Below are 25,949 nucleotides of genomic sequence, written 5' to 3'. Positions count from 1 at the left end.
GTGCTCCCGACTTGGGTTGAGGATGTAGAAGCCACCGGCCAGCATGGTTGGCCCGGTGAAGGTATCACATGCTGCATGAAGCTATAAAATTTTAAACCCAAAAGTTAATTATATATGCAAGATTATTATAAACTATAAAAGTATACAAAAGAGACTTGCTCCTCCGATGGCCGAGGCATGCTGCATGGCGTATGACAACGCACCGACACAACCACCCAGTCCCTATCGGCGATAATGGGGAAGGAGGCGCCCGGTGTTGCGTTGGTGACCGGGCGTGAGGAAAATAATTTGAAAGTTTATCTCGGCTGCCACTTCGGCATGTGTAGCGAACCGATAGCAAACGAGGCAAGATAGAAATCCCTGCATAAAAGATGGCGATGGAACGATTGGTCAGTGGAGCAAAGGGGGTGATGAGGTTGGGAGCCCAGTGGTGGATGGGCATGTGGGCCGCAAAGCGAAGGATGTTCCTGTCGATTGGATATCCTGGGAGGCTATCGTCTCGAGCTTTGCACATCGTTTCCATCCTGTCAAGCGAAGCTTCACACTGTCCGTAGTCATTTTTGTGTTGGGGTGGGGGCACAAACAAAATCAAGACTTTAGTTGGGAATTTGTTTTTGTTTTGTGTTTCGCATGTACCGGCAACTACAGCAAACACACACTGCTTACAAACGGCTCGTTGTTAAATATCATGCTAACAGTTCGAAGTTTGTTATGAGAGTATAATTTTATTTAACAAAAGCAATTTGAGGCTTGTATATCGAAATATTTTGAATACTTAAATGTAAAACTACTAAACAAATATTTTTCACATACCTAATCATATTTGTTTAAATTATCAAATCGAAATTATGTTAACTAAACAAAACATTTTAATAATTCAATGTTAGTAATTTCATTTCGGTTTTTCCGGCACGTTTGGAAGCATTTTCCATGCATTCCATTGATGTGTTTTACATGATAAATTTACATTATTAAGCCCATTACAACATTAATTGAATTTGTACAGAGTCATAAAATCATTACGCTAATACGAAATAAAGTAACTTCAGTATCACATTTTCCCATTTTCCTTAATGCGTTTTTCCTACCTCACAGATGTTACCAACAGCAATGATTATACATTGACTACTAACGAAGAACAACAGTTTCTCAATAGCAACGGATAAAAAAATGATTGATTGAATCAATTATCATTACTGAATTATTCATCAACCCGCTACGAGGGTACCCCCGATGGCAGAACTTCATAACTGTAAGCATTAAGCGACAGGCGTCACCTGGCCATCACCGGATTGGCGAAGCGAAGGTGTTTATTTGCCAGTTTTGCGGGGTTTTAGAAGCTTTTGCGAACCCGTCCTGCGCATGACTTGTAAAGTTGTACCACCACGCAAAGATACTTCCCGTGTCTGTCTCCGTATCCGCAATCTTGACCGAGTTGACCGTCACCTCCAGCCCAACTCTAGATCCGAAAATCACTCCTCTTCCTTCCGGACACTGTACGTTGTTCCGATCTCCAATGTCTTCGCCCGGTCGATAGTTTAATGAGATCTATAAAATTAAACCCAACCCTTTTCCAATTTCTCGGAAACGACTTAACATTGGAGGGTTTGTGTTTCTGCTGGTACGACCATTTTGCAAAAATGAAGAGAAAGCCAAAACAAAATGATCCCCAAAGCAAAAGACCGGGTTTGGAAGAATATTGGCCACCTCTTCCTCACCCCCACCCCCGCCCAAAAACCACTCCTTTCCATCTCTTCCAACCCAGGCCGAGTTCCCGCCAGCAGATCTACTATCTATGTTCCATCTACTGGGTGGTTGTGGGCCATGTCCATGGGATGGATGGGTATCACGGCATATCAGTGCCGGGTACCGAAACCTTTTCCACTACGGGCCCGATGCGGGTAGGTAGGATACCCTTTTTAGCTATCAACCATTGCAAAAGGAAAATGTTTCTTCTGATTAAAGATTATGTAAACTCCTCCAACCCGATCGTTTTGATGGGAGTTGGGGAAGCTAGTTGCTTCGTTCGATATATGAGTCGTAAGGGGGGGCTGGTAGTAACCTGAGTGGGTTTGGTTGTGTCAGTGAAGGCTGGGGATGAAAATACTGAAATTGGCTTCCCAAGCGTCCGACCTAACCTTGCGCAGGGCCACATTACACTACCGGTCCCCGACAAAACCTTCAACCCACCCGGCCCACTTCCTGCACACTTCCATTTTGGATGAAATGATATTGTTTTTATTGATGAAACGTTCACCGATTTCATATTTTCATACACACGTACATTGGGTCTTTTTTTTATTTTACTTCCCATAACTTTTTTAATTAACTTGTCATCATTCTCCGTTTGGTGCAGTGACGTGAAATTAGGAATAGTTTCCAGTTTCCGCCCGCTTCATTTTTGCTCATTTGCTCCACAGCATCTTTCCCATACTCTGGGTATGGTCATATTTCTTTTGGCCTGTGTCAAAGTTAGGGTTAACTTTTTGGCCACCTCGACACCTCAACGGTAGTTGTCAGAAATGGTAAAGAAAGATAAAATGTTCCGAAATTATTTATTGGGATTTTTTATTCAAGTGGTGTTGCCAATGTGATCCAGATTCATGAATCTAATTGAATCTTTGAATTCTGGATGAACGACTTTGAATCTCTGTTTTGAAGATTCTACTTTAACAATGGCAATTTTTAAATTGACAAAATAAACGTTAAAGTAGTAATTTGCTACATTCTCGAGACGATTTTCTTATTTGTCTTAAATATTGAAACAAATATTCTTAACTTACCTTTTTTGGTAACGATGAATAATGGCTAACCCTGCTCAAAACGTTTTGTGCGAGTCGTCAAAATCGATTTTTCTGTAGTAAACCCTTTGTAAGTTACAGCAAGACTAGATAAACTGCCACCTCTACTAGGTACATGGTGGATGAGGAAGGATTCGAATATTGCCATCGATTTCTTATCCTATTTTACATGACGTATCATTTTTCACTTTCGAATATAAAAGAGTTTAATCAAACTAAAACTACCCTCATCTTGACCAGTCCAGTCTGGTGACGAGAAAAAATCTACATATCTGACCTACTGTTCGTATCTCTTCACAGTCAGCTAATCTTTAAACCAACTTCTAGTGAGCCCTTCCAGAAGGGTTCGAAATGTTGAAAGAGATCTTCTTACGGCATTTAATACACGCAACGCTCACAAGGGATAACGAATATATTTATCATCCCTCGAAGGAATGAGCATTACAAAATATATTCCCTTACAGCATAACTAGAACTCTCTCACCCGCTTCAACCACCCTTCAGACACACACATACACACACATGTGCCTACACCTTACTATAAGAAGTCGTTTTGTACGAGATGGCCGATATCTCCCGCTTGGTTCTCCGTTGTTCGTGCAAGATGGGTTCCTGCCGGTGTGGGAGCCGGCTGACCAAAATCATCGCCATCCTTTGCTGGTGCGCGTTGGTTAAGAAGAAAGTATGCAAATCAAGGGGCTTCTTTGTAGGTTTGAACCACCCCAAAAGGCACACACACACGGAGCCAAACAAACGTGGTATGGGAAGCTGTTTGTAGCCCGTTTTAGAGGGACGTGCTGCTACGGAGATGTTTTCCTCAAGGATTCATACTTTACAACGTTCCGCAAACGAAGGAAATGTTACCCAGGAAGAGTTTGTTTTTCCGACTAGGATGGCATTAAAACACTGGCAAGGGTTTTGCGTCTTTGTTTAACTAAAGAAACTATCGATTTTTGGAAGAGAAATATGCTGTCGAAATGAAGTTTTCAACTGTAACAAAATGCATGAAATTATTTACTATTTTTAACTATGTACACTAACAAACTTTGTAGATTACGGTTGATTCCTGTACTCTAAAATATAGAAGAAACTATAACATCTTTCGTTCTCTCTCTTTTGCTTCTATGAAGTAGATAGCAGGCTAACTTCAACCATATCTAATCAGCTAGCTATCAAAATATTCACCCTCTCCAAAAACGAGACAGTACGCTCGTACACACCAAATCGCCTTTCGAAACTATCCTCGAGGAGATCTCAACCCGAAGCCAGAAGCTGAACGATGGGAAGGAAAAATCAACAACTTTACTTGTGCAATTTATAAAATTATTACTTTTGTCCGAGACCCATGCCCGGCCCAGTAGCCCAACTTGGTAGCCACATCGTTGGGGATGGTTTTTGGGTGGTTCGAAAAATTGCTGCTAGATGCAATGTGCATGCGGTCAGTAAGCAATTTCGACTGCCTGTGTACGTGTGTGTGTATTTTCCATCAACCCCACAAGCACTAAGTTGCTGAGTAAGCGAGCAAAACAAGAGAGAAAAATAAACGGAAAGGAAGCCAAAATTTCTAATCTAAATCTATTCAAGTAAAAACCCAAGGAATATTTTCGGCACAAAGGAAGAAAACGAGTTTGATTGCTTTTGGGGTGTCCGCAGTTTGATGAGGTTTTGTTTTTCCTCGCTTGCTTTCTTTCTTGTCTTCGAGTCGGCGAGTTGCGTGTCCTTTCGGTTTTTGGGCCGAATCGTGAGTGAGGCGCTTCGGTTCTCACGGAATCATCTCGATGGTCCAGTTTGACCGTTTGCGACGAGAGCGTCTCGTAGAACCTGTTTGTTTTTTGTCCGTTCGTTCCGGCCAACATCCTTCAGCTTGCCGGAAGATGAGCACACGTGAAAATGCTGAAGCTGGAAATATGTGTTGAACCCGGTTTTTGGACCGTTGCATCCTTGCGTTCGGTTGAATTCATCAGTTAAAGCAGGTTTTTGAAGCGATGTTCAACCGTTACAGTTATTAAATGGACAACCGTTGGAATTTAGATTACGTTTATTGTGTTTTTTTTCGGTGTGTGTTTGTCTTATGCTTCATTTTGTACAAAAGTGTATGAGATTAAAGTACGAAACAGGACCGAATACACGGTTAGATGTTAAAGATATTAATTCAACAGATTCTTGCTTCGCTTGGTAACGGACGTTCCATGCTGACGGAACGGTTTCCGGTATAAATATATGATGAAATTCATATTTCGCTGGTATTTCATTTCATTTCGAAGAAAACGACCATCAACGGTGTTATCTTTCGCACAGCTAACCACACATGCAAGCCGGTATTGTATGTTAGGTTTGCGTGAAAGTATCTTACCAGACAGAACAAAGATAAAACTGGCAATGGTCAAACTTCCCAAGAGCTTGCACCGTACCGCAGCAACAAAATGGATGGCATGATAGTTTTAAAGAATTCATAGGCACAAAAGTCACTGCCATATCCGGCTCTTTATCAAACCCTTTATTTAATCGCTTTGTTTGACCAATTCTTAACCATGGTGCAGATAGTACACAGCAGTGCAATTCTTGTGTCTTCCATTTCTGACCGTACCAGAAAGGAAGTGTTTCCAAGATAGGCGACGTGTTGGAAAAAAGCAGCAAAGTAGTTATCTTGCAGCACTTACTACTTCCGGCATTATGTGTGCCGACTCTCGAGGTACAGTGCTAACCAAAGACCCGCTAGAACTTTGCTGGCAAAACCACAGCCACCATGAACAAAGACGGTCGGTCGTTCGGTGTGCTTGCTATGGGCTGGCAAATCGTTTGCACTAAAACCGACAATTCGGCTAGTCAGAGACGCTAAGCCATGGCCTCGGTTGTGCTATAGCTTTTACCGGAAAATATTTCTCATTGTGTTGCACTGCATTGTACACCGGAAGATACATTTTTACAGCTTCCCGTGGAATGCAAGATTATTGTAAGTGTGAAACAATATTCATGACTGCAGCATTTTATTCGATTCGAGCTATTTGCAGGTTTGTTTGTGTAAGGATAATGCGTATTAAGCGAAACAATTAAGTAATTGTATTTATTGTAAATTTGTGGTCGAAAACATTGACGACAAGTAAAACGTAAAACTAAGACGTCAAGACTTGTGAAGTATATTAAAATGGGAGTTTCTATTTCAGCGTTATTCGTCTAGAGCAGTGATGTCAAACTCATTTTGGCTTGCGGGCTGGATTGTAAACAAAATTAATCTTGCGGGCCAAGACAAGTCAAAAGGGGAGAGAGAAGTCCGAAGGAAATAAAATTCAACAGTTGTTTGGACTTCAAGAGAGATTCTTACTTAAGTGTAAAAGAGTACATACACAATATATACAAATAATTTTTAAATTTTTCAAGCTAAACTTCACCCAAGCCAGATAATAATGGATGTTCTTGTTCTTCCTTCGCGGGCCGGATTCAAAGACCTCGCGGGCCGGATCCGTCCCATAGGCCGTATGTTTGACATGTCTGATCTAGAGCATAACACTTTAGCGAGAGTCGTGACGAATAAATCTGTTTTTGATAAAATGTGTTGATGAAAAACAGAAAAACAAAGGATAATCATTCCTTGCTACTACGGGACAGTTCGGATGAGATTTGATCCCCGGTCCTTCGGTTGGAACCGGCGCCCTTTATCACATACACCTTCTAACTTACAAGGGAAATCGAATTCCGAATAGGTCGCAAAGACGGAAAGCAGTAGCGACCAATTAATCAATTAGAATCGGAGAGTTCATTCGACTGCTTACGATTGCGTGTTTCGCATTTTCTTTGCTTTATCTACAAAATTGCTGTAATCGAAAGTTCAAGGAAAACTCCCAAGTACCTGGTAGTGTTACAACGTTGCAGTAGAATATAAATGTGGAACAAGTATATCACTAAAGCTTGTGTTCATATGCCCTCCGTATCACAGTTTAGATCGTAAACAGTTGTTAAATTAATACGTTACCATTCGTGGTAGAGCCATTACTTGAGGTCATCATCAAACAGAACGCTATAACCGACAACCTGTATCGAATGTTAAACCTTTCAATACCGCATGTATCTACAGATATGGCGTTGCAAACCCCCCAAACACCCGCCTATCAGCTGCGGATCACTCATGTGGAACGTTCACGTTCCAAATGCCACACCGTGAGCACGTGTTTCTTGTGGTTTGTAAAATGTTTATCAACCCATCCAGTCAGTCTGTCGCTGCTGTCCCATTCCTCAACAGTATCACTGTATCGTACGATGTAAGGGGGCTCGTTCGAGGCGTGTTGTTTGTTGGGGTTTTTTTGTTTCTACTGGAACATGATATATTTGGCACTCATTACTTTACACTCTTCGACCCTTGATGCTTTACCGTGATAGAGTTCGCGTCCATCTATCAGCGAATGTACATCGCGAATCGTACAACACCTAGCGATGACACTTGAAAATGAAAGTTCACCGATACCTCCAGCTGAGTTACTAAACATTGGCCCCCAAGTGCCTCAAAACCCTCACAGAAGCTTGACAGTTGGAGGTGGTGGGGAAGAAGGGTTAGGAGAGCGAGTGACAGAAAAAGGTTGGGTCTGTTTTCGGGCACTAATGGCCTAACGGTATTGACGCGGGCAGGTGGCAATCCCGCGCACACAACACAATCGTACGTTGCTCGTTGATAATGGAGGATAACGGACGCGACACGAAATTGTGGAACATGGGAAGAAAGCGACAGAAAGACACAAAAACAAAACGGAAAGAAAGGCAAGAGGGAAAGAAAAGCAAAACAATCCCCCGAAAATACGATACATTCCAGAACAGGTTTGATATAAAAACGGGTGCGAGCTACAGTGGATGCATGAGAGAATTGCTCAGGTCAGTAGGTGTTGCTGGCCATCGAGAACAGTCACGGGAGCTCACTCTAATCGGCAGAATGGGACGCGTAACGATCGTTTCCTCGTTGGTGATAGTGGCGGCAGTGATCGGTTCGATCACCAGCTACCAGGTGAAACCGGCCAACTACGCCAAACTGATTGAGCAGCAGAAGAAGTTTGACGGTAAGTAACACAATTGGGTTCGTTTTCGCTTGGGAGATTGTACGCAATTTTGGGGAACCGTCTCATACACATCGTGCGTTTCCGTTTTTTGGTGAACAGAGGCATTCGAGAAAGAGTTCTACGTGGAACATACGAAGTATGTTGAGTCGGGTGAGCGATCCGAGCGGCTTGAGGAGATGTTTGAGCACATGCGCCATCAGCCCGACATGTTCCGGATGGAGATGGATGACCATCCTCTACCGTACCTGACTGTGGAGTGTACGGCCTGCCGTGCATTGGTTACTACTTACCTCACCTATCGCCGTGTGCTTGGCTGGGATCGTGATCGTATTGCAGCGCAGGCGGCTTCCACGTGTGAAACACTTAACATTCTTACGCCAGCGAATTGCTTGAAGATCGTGAACAAGAACATCGATATCTTGCTGTACATCATCGATAACCGTCCATCACTAACCGCACAAACGATGTGTGGTATTATCTTCCAGTCGGGTACCTGCGTGCTGGAGGATCCGGCCTTTCTGAACTGGTCGATTAACGTAGCGGGTGGAGGTCGTCCAATTACCGCGTCTAAGAACACCCCGAATCGTGCTGCCAGTGACATCAAGATCATTCACATCACGGACGTGCACTACGATCCGCACTATCGTACCGGGTATAATGCCGTGTGTGGTGAGCCGTGCTGTTGTCGCGAGGGACAAGGTATACCGACGAATCCGGCGGACGGTGCCGGTGAGTGGGGTGACTACCGCGATTGTGACTCTCCGTGGAAGGCGGTAGAAGACGCTGTACGTGCAGCCGCCCGTCAACATCCGGATGCGACGTACGTGTACTACACCGGGGACATTATCGATCACGGTGTATGGGAGACGACCGTCGCCGGCAACATTGTCTCGATGACGCGCACCTACCAACTGTTCCGGGACGTGTTTGGATCGAAACCGGTCTATAATGTGCTCGGTAACCACGAGAATAATCCCACGAATGTGTTCGCACCGAGCTACATCGATCGGACGGACTTTTCTGCCAGCTGGTTGTACGATTTCTCCGCTGATCAGTGGTCTACGTGGTTGCCAGCTGCTACGCAACAAACTATCCGTCAGGGTGGTTACTACACTGCGTTGGTCCGCCCTGGGTTCCGTATCATCGGCATGAACAACAACGATGCGTACACCTTCAACTGGTGGATTCTGTACGATCCGGCGTACCTTCAGGCACAGCTCCAGTGGTTGCACGATACGCTCCTGCAGGCGGAAGCTGCCGGTGAGAAGGTACACATTCTGGCCCACATTCCCATCGGTGCTGGAACTAGCTATCGGACCTGGGCTCGTCAGTATCGCCGCATTCTGGACCGGTTCTGGGACGTTATCGAAGCTCACTTCCATGGACATACGCATGCCGATGAGTTCAATGTGTTCTATTCGCTGGCTAACCCACAGCATGCTATCAATGTTGGATTCAACGCTGGTGGTACTGTACCGTTTAGTAACTACAACCCCAACTACGTGGTGTACTACGTCAACCCGCAAACATACGTAAGTGTATTGATTACAATCAGCAAGAAAGGTTTTCCAATACGTGCGTGTATGATCTTTCCCTTTGCAGCAAGTGACGGACTATGAATCGTGGTACTTTAGCCTGAGCGCAGCTAACCAGAACCCGAGCAGTGCCCCCATCTGGATGCAGCTGTACTCGTTCAGTCGGGACTTCCAGCTGTCGAACGTGAGCCCGGCATCGCTCGATGGGCTTGTCCGTCGGTTTGCCTCGAACCCGACCGATCTCCACCGCTACTGGGAGATGAAGGTGAAGCGTGGCGATCCATTCCTGGCTGCGGGCTGTTCCGGAGACTGTCTGCTGAACCATCTGTGCCAGATCGTCACCAATGAGGCGAACGATGACAGCAAGTGTAATGCGCTTGCCGCCATCTTCCGCAATCTGGACGATGAGCTGTTTAACGAGGATAAATAATTGATTGAATATTGATTGCAATGTTTTCCCTTAAAGTGGAAGTGGATAAATTTTACCCAGAAATAGAAAGACTGTGCATTTGCTAACTGTTACGTTGTGGTGTTTTTGATTGATGTGAGTATTTGGTTAAGCGGGTTAACCAGGGTTAAATGGCGACCAAACACGACTTTATCAGTAGAACTTCTGGAACAACTATTCTCAAAATAGCTTAAACCAGATTATAAAAAATCATTTTTAAAGTATTTTACTTTGCCATCTGCTATCTAACTATCTGCTGATCAAAAATATAATTGAATTCGGATAACTTAATATTTAACGCTGTAAAAGATAGTTGACAACTGACAGCATTCGAATGTCCGAAATTGTAACTTCGCATTTTTAATTGGATATTGAATCTTAATACCAAAATATCATGCAAACAGATTTTAAATGTAACAAACATCATTGCAGTACACGGCTCATATTATTCAACTACCCCACAGACAAATTTGTTTGGTATGCTTTTGGGCTTTGAATGCTTTGAATAGATTTCTTTTCTCCAATTTTGCCCACTCATCAACACTCGCAATCCGTAATAGAAATTGCACAAGGTATGGGACGACCTTCCGTACGTACCACAACTCAATGCTTCGTCCATGAAGGATAGCTTTTCTTTCTAACGGCTCCACTTGCTTTACTCTATCTCTCTCTCCCCTCATCTAGTCCACCCCGTACCGGTGCCATCGGACACAACCGGCCATAGTGCTTTTGCGACACTTTCAGTTTTGTGGCATCATCGTGCATCGAATGCGAAATGGACAAACTTTGAAACATTCGTCCAAATTGATGTACATCAAACATTCAAATGAAAGAAAGTTCTCAAAAGGAAAGATGCATCCGTTCTGGTATAGCTTCCGATTTTGTTTTCCGGTGTTCGTGCTCGATGCTGGAAGGGAAGTGCTTGTTGCGTGGCGGCCGACAGAGTGGGGTTCCGTTCCAATCCCGGCACTAGCAACAAATGCTGTAAATCGTGTAAATGTAGTTTATTTTCGGTATCACAGACACATTCTCTATTCAATACAGCTCAAAGGGGGAAGCTTTTGCAGGGCATGTTCGCTGAAGAAAACCCGGTGGAAAAATCCTTCGATGCTAAAGTACACTTGCCTTGCCGTTCGGACTACCCCGGAGGGAGGGGGAGTACCGGGTCCAGGCTGAACAGTTGTCGTGCATGTTAAAACAGGACATTGAATCGAATGAATGTTCGTGTGTAGCAGCAACAGTAGCCAAATTCTCCGTGTTTTCGGTTAGCGCCAGTACCGTCATCAGCATTCGACCGACTCAGGCCCTGGATGGCTACCGGAGAAGGAGACGAAAACTTTTACTCCTCCTTCTCCACAGCACAGCTGTAGAAATTTGGTTATTCATAAAAGTTTCGTTGTTGATGTTGCTGTTGCTGATGATGATCGTGATGGTATTTATGGCTGTGATGTCCGTTTCTTGCCACACACTCAATCTTGCTCGCCATGAGCAATGGACTGCATCAACTGGCATGCACAAGATGCATCTATATTCATTCTAAAGCCAGCCCGGGACCTCGTCCAGTGCATCCAGTGTGCCGGAGCCCGCCTGCCGTTCAGAATGTTGAATGGCATCCCTTTGCTTCGGGATCGTTTTATTTAATTTTTTATTACCCAGCAATGTTTTAGCAGCGCAGCACAATTCGAGGACGTTCCTTTTGCTGCTCACGGGACACGTTAGTCATCGGTTTTGGGGACTCTTACGCAACACACCATTCGACTTCTTGTCTCAAACGAACACTTTGAGCATTTGTGGGGAGTTAGTTCTCGCGGCCCCATCATCATGATTCGCAATCGGACAGCAATGAGTATTATATTTGCATACGGACATGTGTGAAACGAGGCCTGAATCGTTTTCATCGCTGCCCAACGGGTGGCCATTGTCGGTATAGTGTCATCGTCGTTACTATCTTTTAATTTCTTGTTGATTTTCCATACTCATTTCCCGTACCCTGGTTCTGGTCGATGTTGAGTTGATAAAGAGCACCCAATCGCTCCACAAGACACAGCACGGTGCCGATGGACGAAGGTGATCTAGTTGGTCCTCTGGTGTTCGCTTCACTTTTGAAAGCAATTTAGCAAACACATACTAAGCGATGCGAGTAAGGAGCAACACTACACCAGTTAGCTCCACTTCACTCCCCCCCCCCCCCCCCCCCCCGGCCCCCGGGGAGATTGGACGTGTCGATGTGGCTCATAAGAGTTTATTTGCTTCCGCCCATGCTCCAGACATTCCCAGGATCTTGGGCGACATCGGCAGAGTCGGCCCACCAACGGTCTCCAAAACAGGGGGGTTCATCCATGCTGCGATACCGATGCAGGACATTTGGCCGCAAAATGGTAGATAGTGCCGGACTTCTTCACCCGACGGTTGTCTTTAAGCTATTGTTCTTTGTCATTTTTTAGCTGATCTCACCGAACAGCACCAGCACAGAAGCCTTGGTCGGGTGGCATTTTGCAAAACCTCCTACCCCGGCACAAACCCGTCCATCTACCACCCGGCGTTTGCCTCTAATGCTGGGCCAATGGGGTAGCTGCTTCTCGCTAAAGTTTTCTCCCGAATGTGTTAGCTCTTGAAAATGTTCCTTGTTCGTGCAGTTTGGTTCCCCCTGTTTGCTCCGGCGTACCGCTTCGCTAGCCACTGTCCAAGAAGGATGCCGTACGAGACAGTACCCAATGCAAAGTAAGTTCGCTTCCTGCACAACGGGACCGCTGGCCGGTGGTGTTGGCCGGTCTGTTCGAGAAAGCAATATCAACAGCATCAACCGTACTCACCCCAGCCGTGCCGTACGAAAGGGAATAATGTATGGAAATGAAACTCGAAGCCCGAATCTGCATAATTTCGAAGTTTGAATCATCGTCGTAAACAACCAAGTTGTTCGAGGCAGCTCACCCGGTCATGGGTGTATGTGTGCATGGATGTGTGTGTGTGTCGTCCTGGTAGTTGTTTTCGTCAGTCCATTTACAAGACAGTAGGTTTGATCGTTGTTTAATTTTTGTAAACATCGGCAAGAACGATAAAAACGTAAATGGACATTCGTTGGGCAGGGAAAAAAGCGGTCCGTCCAGCATGCATTTTACTTCATACATGTGTACAAAATTTATATGGTGACATTTTCTTAATATTCTTTCAATAATTAGAAGATGTTTTGAATTGTTTAAAGTTGATGTAATTAAATTTCCACTTCAAGATGGTACGCAGAAGGAGAATAAATCAGAGGTCTTTGTTTAATAAAAATTATTTTTATATGTTTCTTAAGTATATTCCATAATAGAAAGAATGTTGCATTATTTTTTCGATTGTTGTTTTAACTTACTAAACAATCATGTCTAATTGGTTGAATCATTTTCTTTTTCCATGATTTGTACATGGTAAAGTAAATGACTTGCTTAGAATATTTTAAGTTTTCTTTGAAAAAAGTTAATCTATGTTATTCTTTGCTATTCAAATATCATATTTCCAATACAAAACATTTGTTTAAAATATTATTCTATTTGAAGAGACTTTGAAATTTGTCTAAAATTTATTATTGGATGGCGTTGGTTAGACTGTTGCAGATAATGACCGTTATATTAACTTAAAGATAATTGAAGTATATGTAGTAAAACATGAAAGGGTTGCGCTAAGAACCTCACTTCTTAGATATAAAAAATAATGCTAATATTTACGAATGTATGATTTAAAATGCAACAATCAATTTGTTTTTTTGCTGAAAGATTGCTATGTATTATTTCATACTTTTATGTTAAGCTTAACATACAATACAATTTTCATATTTTTAAAAGAATATAAACGAGCAGCATTACCTTCGGAATCGAACTACACAGTAGGGATTAATTTAAAATCACTTGAAATGACTGTTTTGTTAATAAAATCTGACACAAATCAATTAGTTTATTATTTCACATATGAAGTTTCAAGAAACCTTAAATTATGATTCCTTGTATCTGTAATTATTTAAAGCGTCGCCTATTTCATAATATTTAAATTAATAGAAGTAATTATCTCATTGTTCATTTCTTAAATAATGAAATTTTCCGAAGAAGAACTTTAAGGGATGAAAATAACACCCCAAAAAGACGTACAATGTTGCTGCTCATACGGCGAAATCTTGAGCCTTTAAATGACGTGTTTGTGACAAAGCGCAAACAACGCAAGAACAACTCATCCGCTACGTAAAATACGGACCAGTTGAAGGGATTTCAATGAAATCAGGAAGCAATGTGAACTGACCAATTTTGCAAAAGAAGTCTATCGGTCGGACATATTTGAGTTACCACGATATCTTAGACATAAGGACGAGAGATAGCTACTTCATGAATCACTAAACTTATGTATAGCAAGACGATTGATAGAAGAAAGGTGCAAGGACGTTACAACACAAGCAGATCTCTTTTATATACTTAGTCTTTCCCCTCTTTTAAACGCTAATTAAGGGTTAAAGTAGGGGAAAAAGGAAATGCCCCTTGGTTGAAATTTCCCATTTTCCAGTGCGTATTATTTCCAGTGACAAGCGCTGAGCTCAGCTACCGATTCATAGATGGCGCCACAACCAATGTAAGCTTTAAATCGGCGAAAGCCCATACCTCTCACTATTGTAGTCGAAATAATGGGCAAGAACCTGGACAAAGTTTGCATGATAATTGTTTTTCTAAATTTACTTAATCATTCCTATAACTCACATTACTATTAGTTATTAAAAAAAGGAATTTAAAATTTGTCATATTTATTTTTCGCTTTATAAAACATTAATTCATTTTTTGTTTGGTGTTTGTTTCCCGCCTTTTTGCATCACACGCTTACTATTTTTCCATTATGTTGGGCGTAAGATTGCATGATTCGTTCAAACGAAAGGGTTGGCTCGGTTGCGTATTATTTCCATTTTCATCTAACAAGTTAAACTAGTTTTTTTCCTTAAATCGAAACCAGTTTTTGCATCCACCCTAAATGCTTTTTGCTTGCATTAATTCGCAATCGCGCTTCATAGTTCTATTTGCAAGATTCGCTACAAAAAAAGGGAATGGAAAACAAAAAATGGTGCATCTGCCTTTTTTCATTTCATTCAGTTAATGCCGGCCACACGTGGATGCGACCAATAATGCATTATAGTTTTCATACCTTCTTGCTTTAGCGTTTTTTTTTGTTGAAATCACATCTTTTCTAGTTTTCTAAACAACAACCCTATTTTCTGCAGGCGTGTGAGTGTACGTATGGCCGGTTAAATACGCGAGGCACAAGCTTATACTTGCGGCCAACGTCGAGCGAGTTTAGCGCATAGGTGTGATGGTACTGATGGTGATTGTTATTTTTATCTTGAAGTGCATAAATTTATTACTGCCACATCTGGTGCTGTCATTTGGTGCACTACTCGAGCTGGTATGCGTTGAAGCCGTGGAGTAATCTGTTGCCGTGCGGGCACGATAGCGAACCCGCTTGTGTCCAGGGTTGAAGGACCAGAAAGGGAGCAAATAGTTTTTGGAGGAAATTTATTTCATACATTTTAGTGAATGATTTCGCAGCCGTTGCAGGCGCCGTACGTGTGTGTCCCTGTGAAAAAGGAAAATTCCTTACTGCCACCAGCTGGCGCACAATCAACGGTTTTAGCGAACGGACATTTGCCTTTGGTGGTGACGAAATGGCGTCCCTGTGTTTGTCAGCTTTGGATGGCGAATGCTCTCACCCATGATGGTATCCATGATGATACACATCGAGCATGTTTTCACGCAGGCGCCTTTTAGCCACGGTTGGGAAAATCAATAATGTTTCCCTACAACTACAACACGATGAGTACGAGAACCGTGGCATGAAGGACCATCTTGTTCTTTGCCTTAGTACCTAAACAGGGTGCCCTCGGTTGGTTTGTATCACCGTCGTGGCCAAAATGGAATGGAAGTTCCATTACGAAATTTCCTACCCTGCATGAGTGTATGAGCTAGATGGCTAGACGGTCGGCATTAACGGGTGCTCGAACGGGATGAGCAAAAATTTGCTTTCTTGGCGCAAATATTCACCTAAACAGAAGCGCGCTGGTATGGTACACTTTCTCCCTTTTTTGCGTTTGTGTTCGTGTATAAAATTGAGCACCAACAGAGAGCGCAGCCTCATAGAAGTTTTCCGAAGGGTGGCTTTTTTTAATTCTAAATTTTATATTTATGCTAAATCATGCTAAGTGTGTGTTTGTGTGTGGGTGTGTAAATGCGTTTGTTTTTAATCTCGGCCCAGCACCAACACACGGAAGCAGGATACGGGTTTCTTCCATAATACCGCTGGCAAGGAATCACTTGACCGTAGCAAGAAGACAGGAAACTAAACGACGAGTTTCATTCTGGACCGGAAGAGACGAACCCCTGCGCTTTGTTAGGATACCGAAAATGCCACGAACATGGCACCCTCCGTCTAGTGAGGGGTGCTGATTTTTTTAATTGATTTTTTTCTTATACACTTACATGGACACTGAGGTTTTTTCTTAACTCATAGACAAACACAAACCATACTCAGTATGGGTGATTTGTTGGAAATGAGCCTCAAAAAAAGGGAAAGATTTTTTGTTATTCTTTTTATCCCAGACAGCAACCATGCGTCGTAAATAATTCAGTCGAGGAATTTACTAGATTACAATTTTAGCTTTTATGCTATAAAACAGAAGTGTACGATTTGAATGGTGTTTTTTCATAAAGGATGAATTCTCTAAATAAACAAGAATTTATAAACGTGACAGCTCAGTGAGTAAAAAGATATGATAAAAGAATGAAAATGTGTTCTAATTAGATCTAATTAATTTGTTTTAATTTTCATTATTTCTTTCCTTCAAGATACCACACGAAGTGTTAAATATACTAAGCTAACACTTAAAATTTGAAGTATAAACGAACTCAACACACGAGTAAGTTCGAAATCTCTGGCTGTCTAGATCTCTTTGAGACTGGGGACAGTTCGATAGTATATTTCGGAGACTCCTATTATAATAAAACAATTTCTCAATATAAACGAAATAAAATATCACATTTTTGTTCCACCGTATCTGTGCTTTTTATTAAAAAAAAAATATGATAACTATTTACGACTGTTCATATCCTTTTGGAAAAGGACCCAGAAGCCCTGACCTATGACTCTAATGATTCATTAAATTGTCACAGCAATAAATGGTGTTTTCCTGTAGGGTTAAAAAAACCCGCCCGAGGTGTCCCATGCTCATCCCATCGTCATTAACCGACTAATTGTGCATACGTTTTTGCTGACATTTCACACTTGCAAGTTATTTAATGTTCCCTAGCATAACCCCTTTTCAGTTTATTCCAGTTCTCTGCACCCCTATGCAACCTTGTGGACCTCAGTTTTTGGTGGTGTCCGTCCCATATCCTGACGCATCCTTATTGTCCGATAGTTGGTGAGGCATGTTCCCGGTTTTTTTTGGTGCGTTTATGTGTCTTCTAAATCACTCAACTGACCTGTACGGGGTCGTTCGATGCTCGCACTGACCTCTGGCATGCACTTGCGGACGATCGTTCATCGGTCAACACGGGAATGGGGAATGGTATGGTGGCCAGAAATCAACAACCGCACCGGTTATCTTGTTACAAAACCGAGCAGCTTAATTGTGTAATAATGATACGTGTAATAAGGATGATAATGTTAAGCCCTATTTGTCGATGTGTTTATTTAATTTGTTTACAGCTTGTTGGAGTGTCATAATAGGTTAAACTTTGTGTCAAACCAAACCAACCTGCCGCAAATGCCACGCTTGGTGACCTTCCTCTGTCCGGACACCCTTCCCATCGTGCGACGGTTGTAGCGTAGGTCGGTTTTTAAGCGGTCAGCAACATACAATTTGTCACACAGTTTTCACACAGGTGTCACGGAAGTCATCCTTCTCATCGAGTACCCGTATGGTAAAGCGTGCTGCACTGCACTGATCTGCAATCGGTGCAGCAGCGCATAGGTAGATGCAGCTGCTAAAGAGAGCGACTAATAAAGAGAGAGAGAGAGAGATACAGAGGGAGCGAATAGAGCGAGACGCCACGAAAGAGAACGGAATTCAAAAACACTGTTGTGGTGATGCTCAATCAATTATTGCTGGTTTGCCGAGTGTTTGTTGTTCGAACTGGTCGCGGTGCAGATGTGAGGTGTGTTTCTACTTTCTGTTTTTTTTTGTTAAAACCGTCCCATAAAATATCCTAATATGAGAAAGGGATGAAGTTTTGGAAAAGGGACACTGGAAGGTGCAAAAACCATTGCCAACCACTTGTCGGAAATTCGTTTTATACTCGAATGTTGTTCATTGATTCAATAATAGGATTGAATATTAAAAAAAAATCAATTGTTTACACCATTACGCCAGTCTTATGTAAAAATGTGCCAATTTGTGAAATCAATTGCAACACTATATCCGTCCGTTGTAAGTGCAGAATAGAAAATAATAAAGCAAATCACAACAAAACATTACAAAAAAAAATTTAGTAATCCAATGTGGGATGGACTTTTCTGTATGCCTTTGCGGTCCGTGACAGGTCTGAATAATATGACGTTGGAAGATGGAATAAAACTGTCAGTGAGGATGATTGACTTAAATTAAAATTAAATAAAACCCTGTCCCATGGGTGCCGGAGACGGAGCAGAACGGAGCGTGCAGGTGGAAAGGGATGAAATCTTTTTCGTGCAGGAAATCTGTAGCCCCAGCACGGTATGATTTGTTTTTAGCAAGAATTTTCCAACCATTTTCCCGCAGTTAGTTGACAGGTGACGTGCCAGAAATGGGCTAAGGCTGGGCTGTGTGTGCGCCGTGTGTAAGAAGCGTAGATGATCGTGCTTTTTTGCTGGCAAACATGCAGAAATCATCTTTTGCGAAACCTACTTGACCATTGGCAAACGGGATAAAACCCCGGTACGGGAATTCTCCGAAGAACTGTGCTGATGATAAATGGAACGCAACGTGAGGCGCGTCTACTGTCGCGTGACTTATACAAGCCTTTACGTCTGTGTGGCTGCTGACTCGCTTGGCGGTACCAACGTACGGCATGAAGATGAGGAATGGATTTCGGGCTAAAAAAGAATGCATCAGCTCGTTTGGTCTGACGGTTGGTCTTGTCGGGTGATTTTTCTTCTCACTACCATTCCTTCATTGCAACGACATTCGTCGGAGCGGCGTGTGTGGCGAACAAAGACGGTGAACCCTTTCCGTTTCGTAAGGAACGATCTCTTCAGGATGGTGAACATTTTTCAATTCCATTCCACCTTCTTCCGGTCTGCAAAACATCCATTGTTTATGAGAATTCATTTTGATTTACGAAGGACACGGTCGTACGCTTGGGAACGCTGGACAAGGGGGCAGGATCGTGAAATGTGTCGCAAATGAGTGAACGTGAGTGAAGAAAAATTATGACAATGACTGCTTTCTCCATCGTTTCGCCGTGGAGATGCACGGATACGGGCGGGTGCGCTCAGATTAATCTTGCTTGATTGCTGCTGCTGCTGGGTGGTGGTGGTGGTTAGTGGTGCTTTGTGGGCAAAGTGGATTGCTACTAGTTTCGTTCGTAGACCGCATTTCAGCTCATAGTTACAATGTAATTATACTGTAACGAAGCTTCTCGGAACTGTGCGGAACCATAAATACTGGAACAACAGTGACGGAGGGCATTTGCTCTCACTGACATGCTTTATAATCCCATTTAAATGACTACCATTTGTCACAAATGCTGCATAGTGCCAGCTAAAAAACAGGTCATATATAATTGAGAAAAAAAATGTTATTCTAGGAGCTTAGAGAACAAAAACACAGGAGGATATAAGGAGAGACGAATAACGTTATTGGAATAAGTTAGCTAATTTTTATATCAAAATATATTTAATAATTTTTTTACATTAAAATACTTGTTAAGATATACTAAGAAATTTAAGCCTTTTCAACAGACTTTCAAATAAACCCAACCAAATTCAATATCTCCCTCTTTTGTTGGGTTTAACAACACCTAATGTCGTTAGAGACCATTTCTTGCTTACTAGATTTATTTTTACCGCGTAGCCGGGCAGTCAATCCTTGCTACGAGGGGATGATCCGGATCGGATTTGAACCCGGTCCTGCCGTGTGAACCGCCGTTAAACACATAAACCAGCGGTCCACCCCAAACTCCCAATATATAGAACTTATGTAGTTCCAGACTGGAGTACTGAAATTAATCACATACTCCTCTGAGACATGTAGTCTGTCCAAAATTGAAGAAACCCTCTTAGGTGCGTTCGAGGAAATGATGTTCAGAACGATATTTGACCCCGTTTGTGTGGAAAGTCAATGCAGGAGGTACTATAATTACAAGATCTATGAGTTGTACATTGTAGGCCCAAATTAAGATGGAGTGATGGCGTTGATACGTCCGCTAGAATAGTCGCGATTGAGGACTGGATGAAGACAACACTCAATCAGACAATCACTCAGAATACTTTAGAGACGCGATGCAGTTACAAACTGGCCTGATACCTTTAGTTAACTTCAAAGACTTGTTGATATTTAATACAATCAAAATGAAAATATTCCTAAAACTCACTCTACAAAATGTTTTATCATAAAATCTAAATAACTTTCTAAGAACAACTACTCCCGGGAACTGACCACATCTCATAAACATCATACAAACAATAATTGTTACCCGAAACGTGATCAAATTTGAAGCTAGTACCCAGTAGTGTGCTGGAGTGTGCTGCAATGTATAAAGCACCTCCCTAACGATTGTATCAAACCTTTTTGCCGGTGGTTATGGCTAAAGCTAAAACTTGTTTTAATTAAAATATTTTAATATTTAGCCATCCAAATGGGTTTGAATGCGGCTTCCGGGTGAAAGCATTATCCCACCATCCTGGGCCGTGTGTGCCTTATGCGATGTCCCCGTGCGATAGGGTGGTACACTATTACGGACCCTCACCGTCAGATGGTGGAGCAGCGGCATTGCACCGCATCCGCATCCGGGATATCTCTGTTATAACAACATCAGCTCAAAACTCACATGCTTGTTGGGAATTAAAAAGTTTAAACTTTTGCTGCATGCAACCAGCCATATAAAAGGATACCATCGGGGCTTTTGCGGGCTTTGGGTTCGTGTGTTTGTGGTTCTCCTAAAAAGTTCACCATTAGCACACGGACCTGTATCATAACGCAGCGGAAAGGTGGTAATGGAGGACGCAAGCAAATGTGTGGGGATGAAAATAAAATTAAACTAGCAAATGGAAAGCTTTTTTTTGTCCGATCGTACTCAAACATTAGAGGAGAAGAATTGGAAAGGCTGGTCGTCGGCAGGAGAAGCAAGGAAGCGACCAGACGACGAAGGCAAATGGACATTAAATGTACTGGCGCAAAAGTTGAATTAAAATAATAACCAAAAACTGAATTTTCCACCATCGTATACCGGAGTGGGGAGAGAACAACAAAATAAAACACTGTAGCAACAGAGTTTTCTATTCAATTGCAAATTTACTTCCCACTGCTACGATGCGCCGACTTGCTTTCCCGCATTGTGCACCTTTGGAAGTTACACAGAAATGGTTCCATTTTGCTAACGGTTGCACGAATACGAAACCATGCCAGATAGCAGACTGTGTAATGTGCGAACGTATTATAATTGAGTTAAAATTAAATGTGAAGGAAACCGGCAGAAGAAAGCGACTCAACTTGCCTAATATGGAAATGAGAGAGTGTAAAACAAAACGGAACAGCGCACGTCAGACGAAATTTGGATCGCATTATGTTTGTGAGGTGAGCCAGAAAGAGTAAAGATAATATGGTGAAATAGCAAAACTCGTCTTACCGAAACGTAGATGCTGTTGTGAAACTAACGTTTTTCTTTACATTTCGAGGAATTATACAATTTAGTCAAACAGTTCCATCCAGAGGGAGTAAATGTTAGTCAACATTGCAAAACGCAAAAGTTGTTCATTTGCCTTACAAAAACGTTGCAATTCATAGCACAAAAGTATAATTCAAACTAAAAAAGAAGGAAAAAAAATATCTATACGTCGCTTCTATGCCCCAAACAAATGCTCCACACGTTTCCACATGTTTTCGGTGGTGGAAAATGAATCAGATAAAAAGTTTTTAAAATGGAATAACCAGCATTTCGGAGGAAAAGCACTTTGCATGAAGCAAAGGAATTACCACATTTTAAAAAGTTAGTTTATTTTTGGCATCTCCTCAACCGGGACCGGGCGTAAGGTTTCAGTACCAGCAGTCGAGTTTTTTGCAGTCATTTTAATGCCAACTGCAAAAACTCAAACCCAAAAAATAATGATTCCACCGTCGAACGGAAGTGTTTGCTTGGGAGAAACTGCACAAAAAAAGGAAAACCACCATGGAAGGAAAAGGTGCTGGAGAAGTTGCAAAGTCAGACATGAGAAACGATTAGGTAAGATAACAAAATTAAAAGTTATACTTTATCCCAACGCGGTGGCCTCAAAAGGGTTGTTTTTATCATAATTTTTACGTGGTTTTTTTCGCATCTCTGGTGCTGTGTGGTACAGTATAAGGAACACGATAAGAAAAAGATGCAATCACCATCAATGGAGGATGGAGGATGTATATTATCCCTTAAATGTTGTTTGCCATGTCGTAAATCATTTTGCTCTATTAAAGTTTTTAAATTATCGTCTTATATTGCAGGAGTATGAAATCACTCGAGGCGCTAGGTTAGAGTGTAGAAATATTATTTATGTGTTCAATTTCGTGCATTTTATGATTCTTTGCTATACTAATCAAGTAAAGTGACAATGAGGAATATAATGTGTTGTAGTGAGACAACCGGAAGAAAATTATGTTGAATGGTGGAGACGCCTGGTGCCTGGTAAAAGCTAGATAAAAAATTGACACTAAGAAAAATTAAGATTATTTTATTCCAAAATTTCTGGCAATTTTAGTGCAATTTTCCATAAAAATCCTCAATTTGATGTTTCAAGAGGAATAGTAATCTAAACAATTCTGTAAAACACAGAGCTTAGCGATCTATTAAATCAAAAGATTCCTTTAGTGGACAACTGACAAAGTGCCTCGTTCGCTCATTTTAGCGAATTCCAATAAACTATCTTCAACTCGTTGGTACGATTTGATTGGACACCCGGATACCCAGTCTTGGTACCGATACTAGACTAATACCTACAAAGTATCGAGTACATCAATATTCCAAGCTCTCGAGTGTACATCGTGATTGAGTTAACCGGTGGAGATTGGATCAACTTAATTGCACTTACCACCGCGTTCGTCTTCTGCGTACGTAACTCCATCACGGAGAGATGTTTCTTCTTCACCATATCCATAGTTTCGTTGCTTCGAGATTTTTCAATTCCCCCGTTGGGGTACGTGTGTATGAGTGATTGCATGGTGTACATCGCCGGATGCATTTTTTACAAACTTCTTCTAAAGCAATGTTTTGTAATTTTCTCATCATCATCATCATCATCATACAGCTCTTATGGATGTGAATCAATGTTGTGCAGTTCAGTACATTTGCAGCCTCGAGCTAATGTGTCACCATGTTTCCAAAAAAAGGGAACATCGCGGGTATGAGGTTTGCCGGAACGGTCTCGTTGTCGTCATCCTTGTCAGCTGCAATGCAATTGCAGCATAAAAGATAATGCAATTTAGGCGTACACGTCGGATTACAAATGGAAATTAACTGCATCCAATGGATGGCATCCGTCAGGGAAGGCAGTACCGAATGCATCCATCCAAATACTCGGTTGCAATAGGGACAAAAAAAACGACGAAGACATCACACGTCAGCTCTCGGCACGGCAACGTTTCAGCACGGATTGTACATCTCAGCCGTTGCAGCAAGTGTTCATGGATCCGGACCAAAACTCCAGGCCAACTGAAGCAGCAACGATCATATCGCTAAACTGTCCATTCAGCAAATAGTCAAAAACTCTTTCCTGTCACGCTTCGAATGATGCGATGCCTCGTTCTCGGGCGTTTCCCCCGTCTTCCATCAACCGTTGTACGTTGTATGTTTTTTGGTGGCTTTTCCTCACGGCCTTTGTTTCACTTTAATGGTGAACGGACCGGCAGTTCCGTTTCCGCACCGCAACGCACCTTTTCGGCGTACCCTTCAGCGGTGCATCGGCAGAAGTTTGGTGACGAATTACGGCGTCGTCAGATGAATGCATTGCCTGTCCGTGTTTTTTGGTGTATGGGTCCTCATTTTTCACAATTTTTATTGGCGCGAACTGACAAATTCTCAGTGTTGGGAATGTGGGAAAAAGGGAGAAATGGTAGCTTTGGAGTGGTTACCTTGCTTTTCGGAAAAAGAAGAAATATATTTAACGACAGAAAATATGTTAATGTGATTTCTTATTTTTCATAATACATTAATGATTGTTAGAATAGTTTAAAATTTTACACTTATTATGAATTTTTAATTCTCTTAGTCGTTTTTGTAGTTTTTACCTTTTAAAATACAACTTCAAAACATCACTTTAACCGTTGAAATTGGGAAATAAATTCAGAAAAAAAATCAAATAACCAATCTCCAAAACCCACCCGATTTGCTCATGGTGGATGGTAGATTTAGCAATCCTCCAATAAGTCCCGTCAATGAGAATATAACGCAGTTGCAGGTGCATAAGCAAGCACAATGGTGCAGCGAACGTTCTTTTATTACATTTACGCTTAATTCCTGCCCGATACTGAGAAGCGTCAATGGTTGCGGCTGTGTGTTCCCGGTGTGTTCGAACGTTCGCCCGAAGGTTTTCCACAGAACGGCACGAAGGACCATGGTAAGAATGCTCGATTGTATCCAATTCAAGTACACCCCGCCCGAAGTGTACATCAAAATGAACTTGCGCTTCGGTTCGATAGCCGTTTTGCCGTTGTCTACCGCGCGACCAGTAGACATTTTCCACCCTTTTTTCGATTGCGTTTGTCCGGAGGCCGTTCGTCCCAAGAACGTGCGAACGATGGTTTCGGCGGTTTGCATTCCTTACGGCCCGAGTTTTGATCGCACCGTTTTGGATGCAGTTCATAGTGCGATGGGAGTAGGAGGGAGGTGGGGTGGGGGGATAGAGATGCACAAAGTGCACAGCATCGCAGTGCAGAACGACCACTTGACAAACTCTGAAGCCCTCACGGTCGGTGTGCCGATTGGTATTGAAGCAGCACTGTGTGTATGTGTGTTTGCTTCGACTCTTGTATTTGCCTTGTGGCAGACCGAACATTCAGATTGCTTGGGGTCTGCCACAAACGGAACCGCCCGGTGCATCCATGTGCATTCATGGCACTCTATTCTATAACTGGTCGCATCCCCACTATGAACAATAGCCCACCGGGAATGGGTGACGAATTGATCATCGAATCTTTGCTTGACACAGCGCGACCGACGTTGTTCGCGGCGCATATCCGCACATCAGTGTGTGGAGACGGGTTTTTTTGTTTCGTTGGTAAAAGGTTTTATTTTACGTTTTTTTACCTCTGGCTGGTGCACTGTTATTGTTACCAAGTCTAGTTTATATCGCTTGAAAATTGGAAATGTGTGTGCGTTTTTTTTTTTTTTGGGTTTCATTTCCCGCTTTTTCAAAGCCTGTTTTTACTTTATTTAGTTATTTCGTAAGCCTTTGCACTGGATGCTGCAACACGCATTCGGGTGAGGGGGCGGTTATGGCTGGGGAGCAAAATGGAGTGGGGAGTATTTCCATAGGACCACCCATTCGTTCAAGAGCGCGGCAATGTATTGCACACATTTGCCGTGGTTCCGATTGGAAATTGCATGCTTTCGCCGAAAAATCTATTTCTAGATTGATAACAAAAAAAAAGAGAACCCGATCGCGGCCCATTATCCCAAGGGCTTTAATATGTTTTTGATGATGAACATAGCGATAGTGCACCCATGCTGCGCTACGGTTGCGTGTGGTGCATCAATGTGCGAATAAAATGCACCGGCGCATTGTGTTGGGTAAGGGTAAATTGATGGATAGTTGACAAAAAGTTGAACACAACAGTGCACACACACACGCAAAAAAACCCCAGAGAGGCAAGCCATTGTACGCGGATAATAGGTGCTACTGTGAAGCGCAAAATGGGCAAAAAAAAACGGCGACCGTTTCTCCAATTGCATCT

The 25,949-nt window shown here is 42.4% G+C and overlaps 1 protein-coding gene across 1 annotated transcript; it reads left to right on the top strand.

The window, feature by feature from the left end:
* The first annotated feature begins 7,053 nt into the window (after positions 1–7,053).
* LOC125764977 (sphingomyelin phosphodiesterase-like) lies at positions 7,054–9,894 on the top strand. Its single transcript, XM_049429772.1, has 3 exons — positions 7,054–7,843; positions 7,943–9,375; positions 9,446–9,894. The coding sequence occupies exons 1-3, from the start codon at positions 7,468–7,470 to the stop codon at positions 9,806–9,808; spliced, it is 2,172 nt and encodes a 723-aa protein (XP_049285729.1). The 5' UTR covers positions 7,054–7,467; the 3' UTR covers positions 9,809–9,894.
* The last annotated feature ends 16,055 nt before the right edge of the window (positions 9,895–25,949 follow it).

This window comes from Anopheles funestus, chromosome 2RL (assembly GCF_943734845.2).
Source record: "Anopheles funestus chromosome 2RL, idAnoFuneDA-416_04, whole genome shotgun sequence".
NCBI classification, from domain to species: Eukaryota; Metazoa; Arthropoda; class Insecta; order Diptera; family Culicidae; genus Anopheles; species Anopheles funestus.
This window is presented reverse-complemented; position numbering and strand designations above follow the sequence as displayed.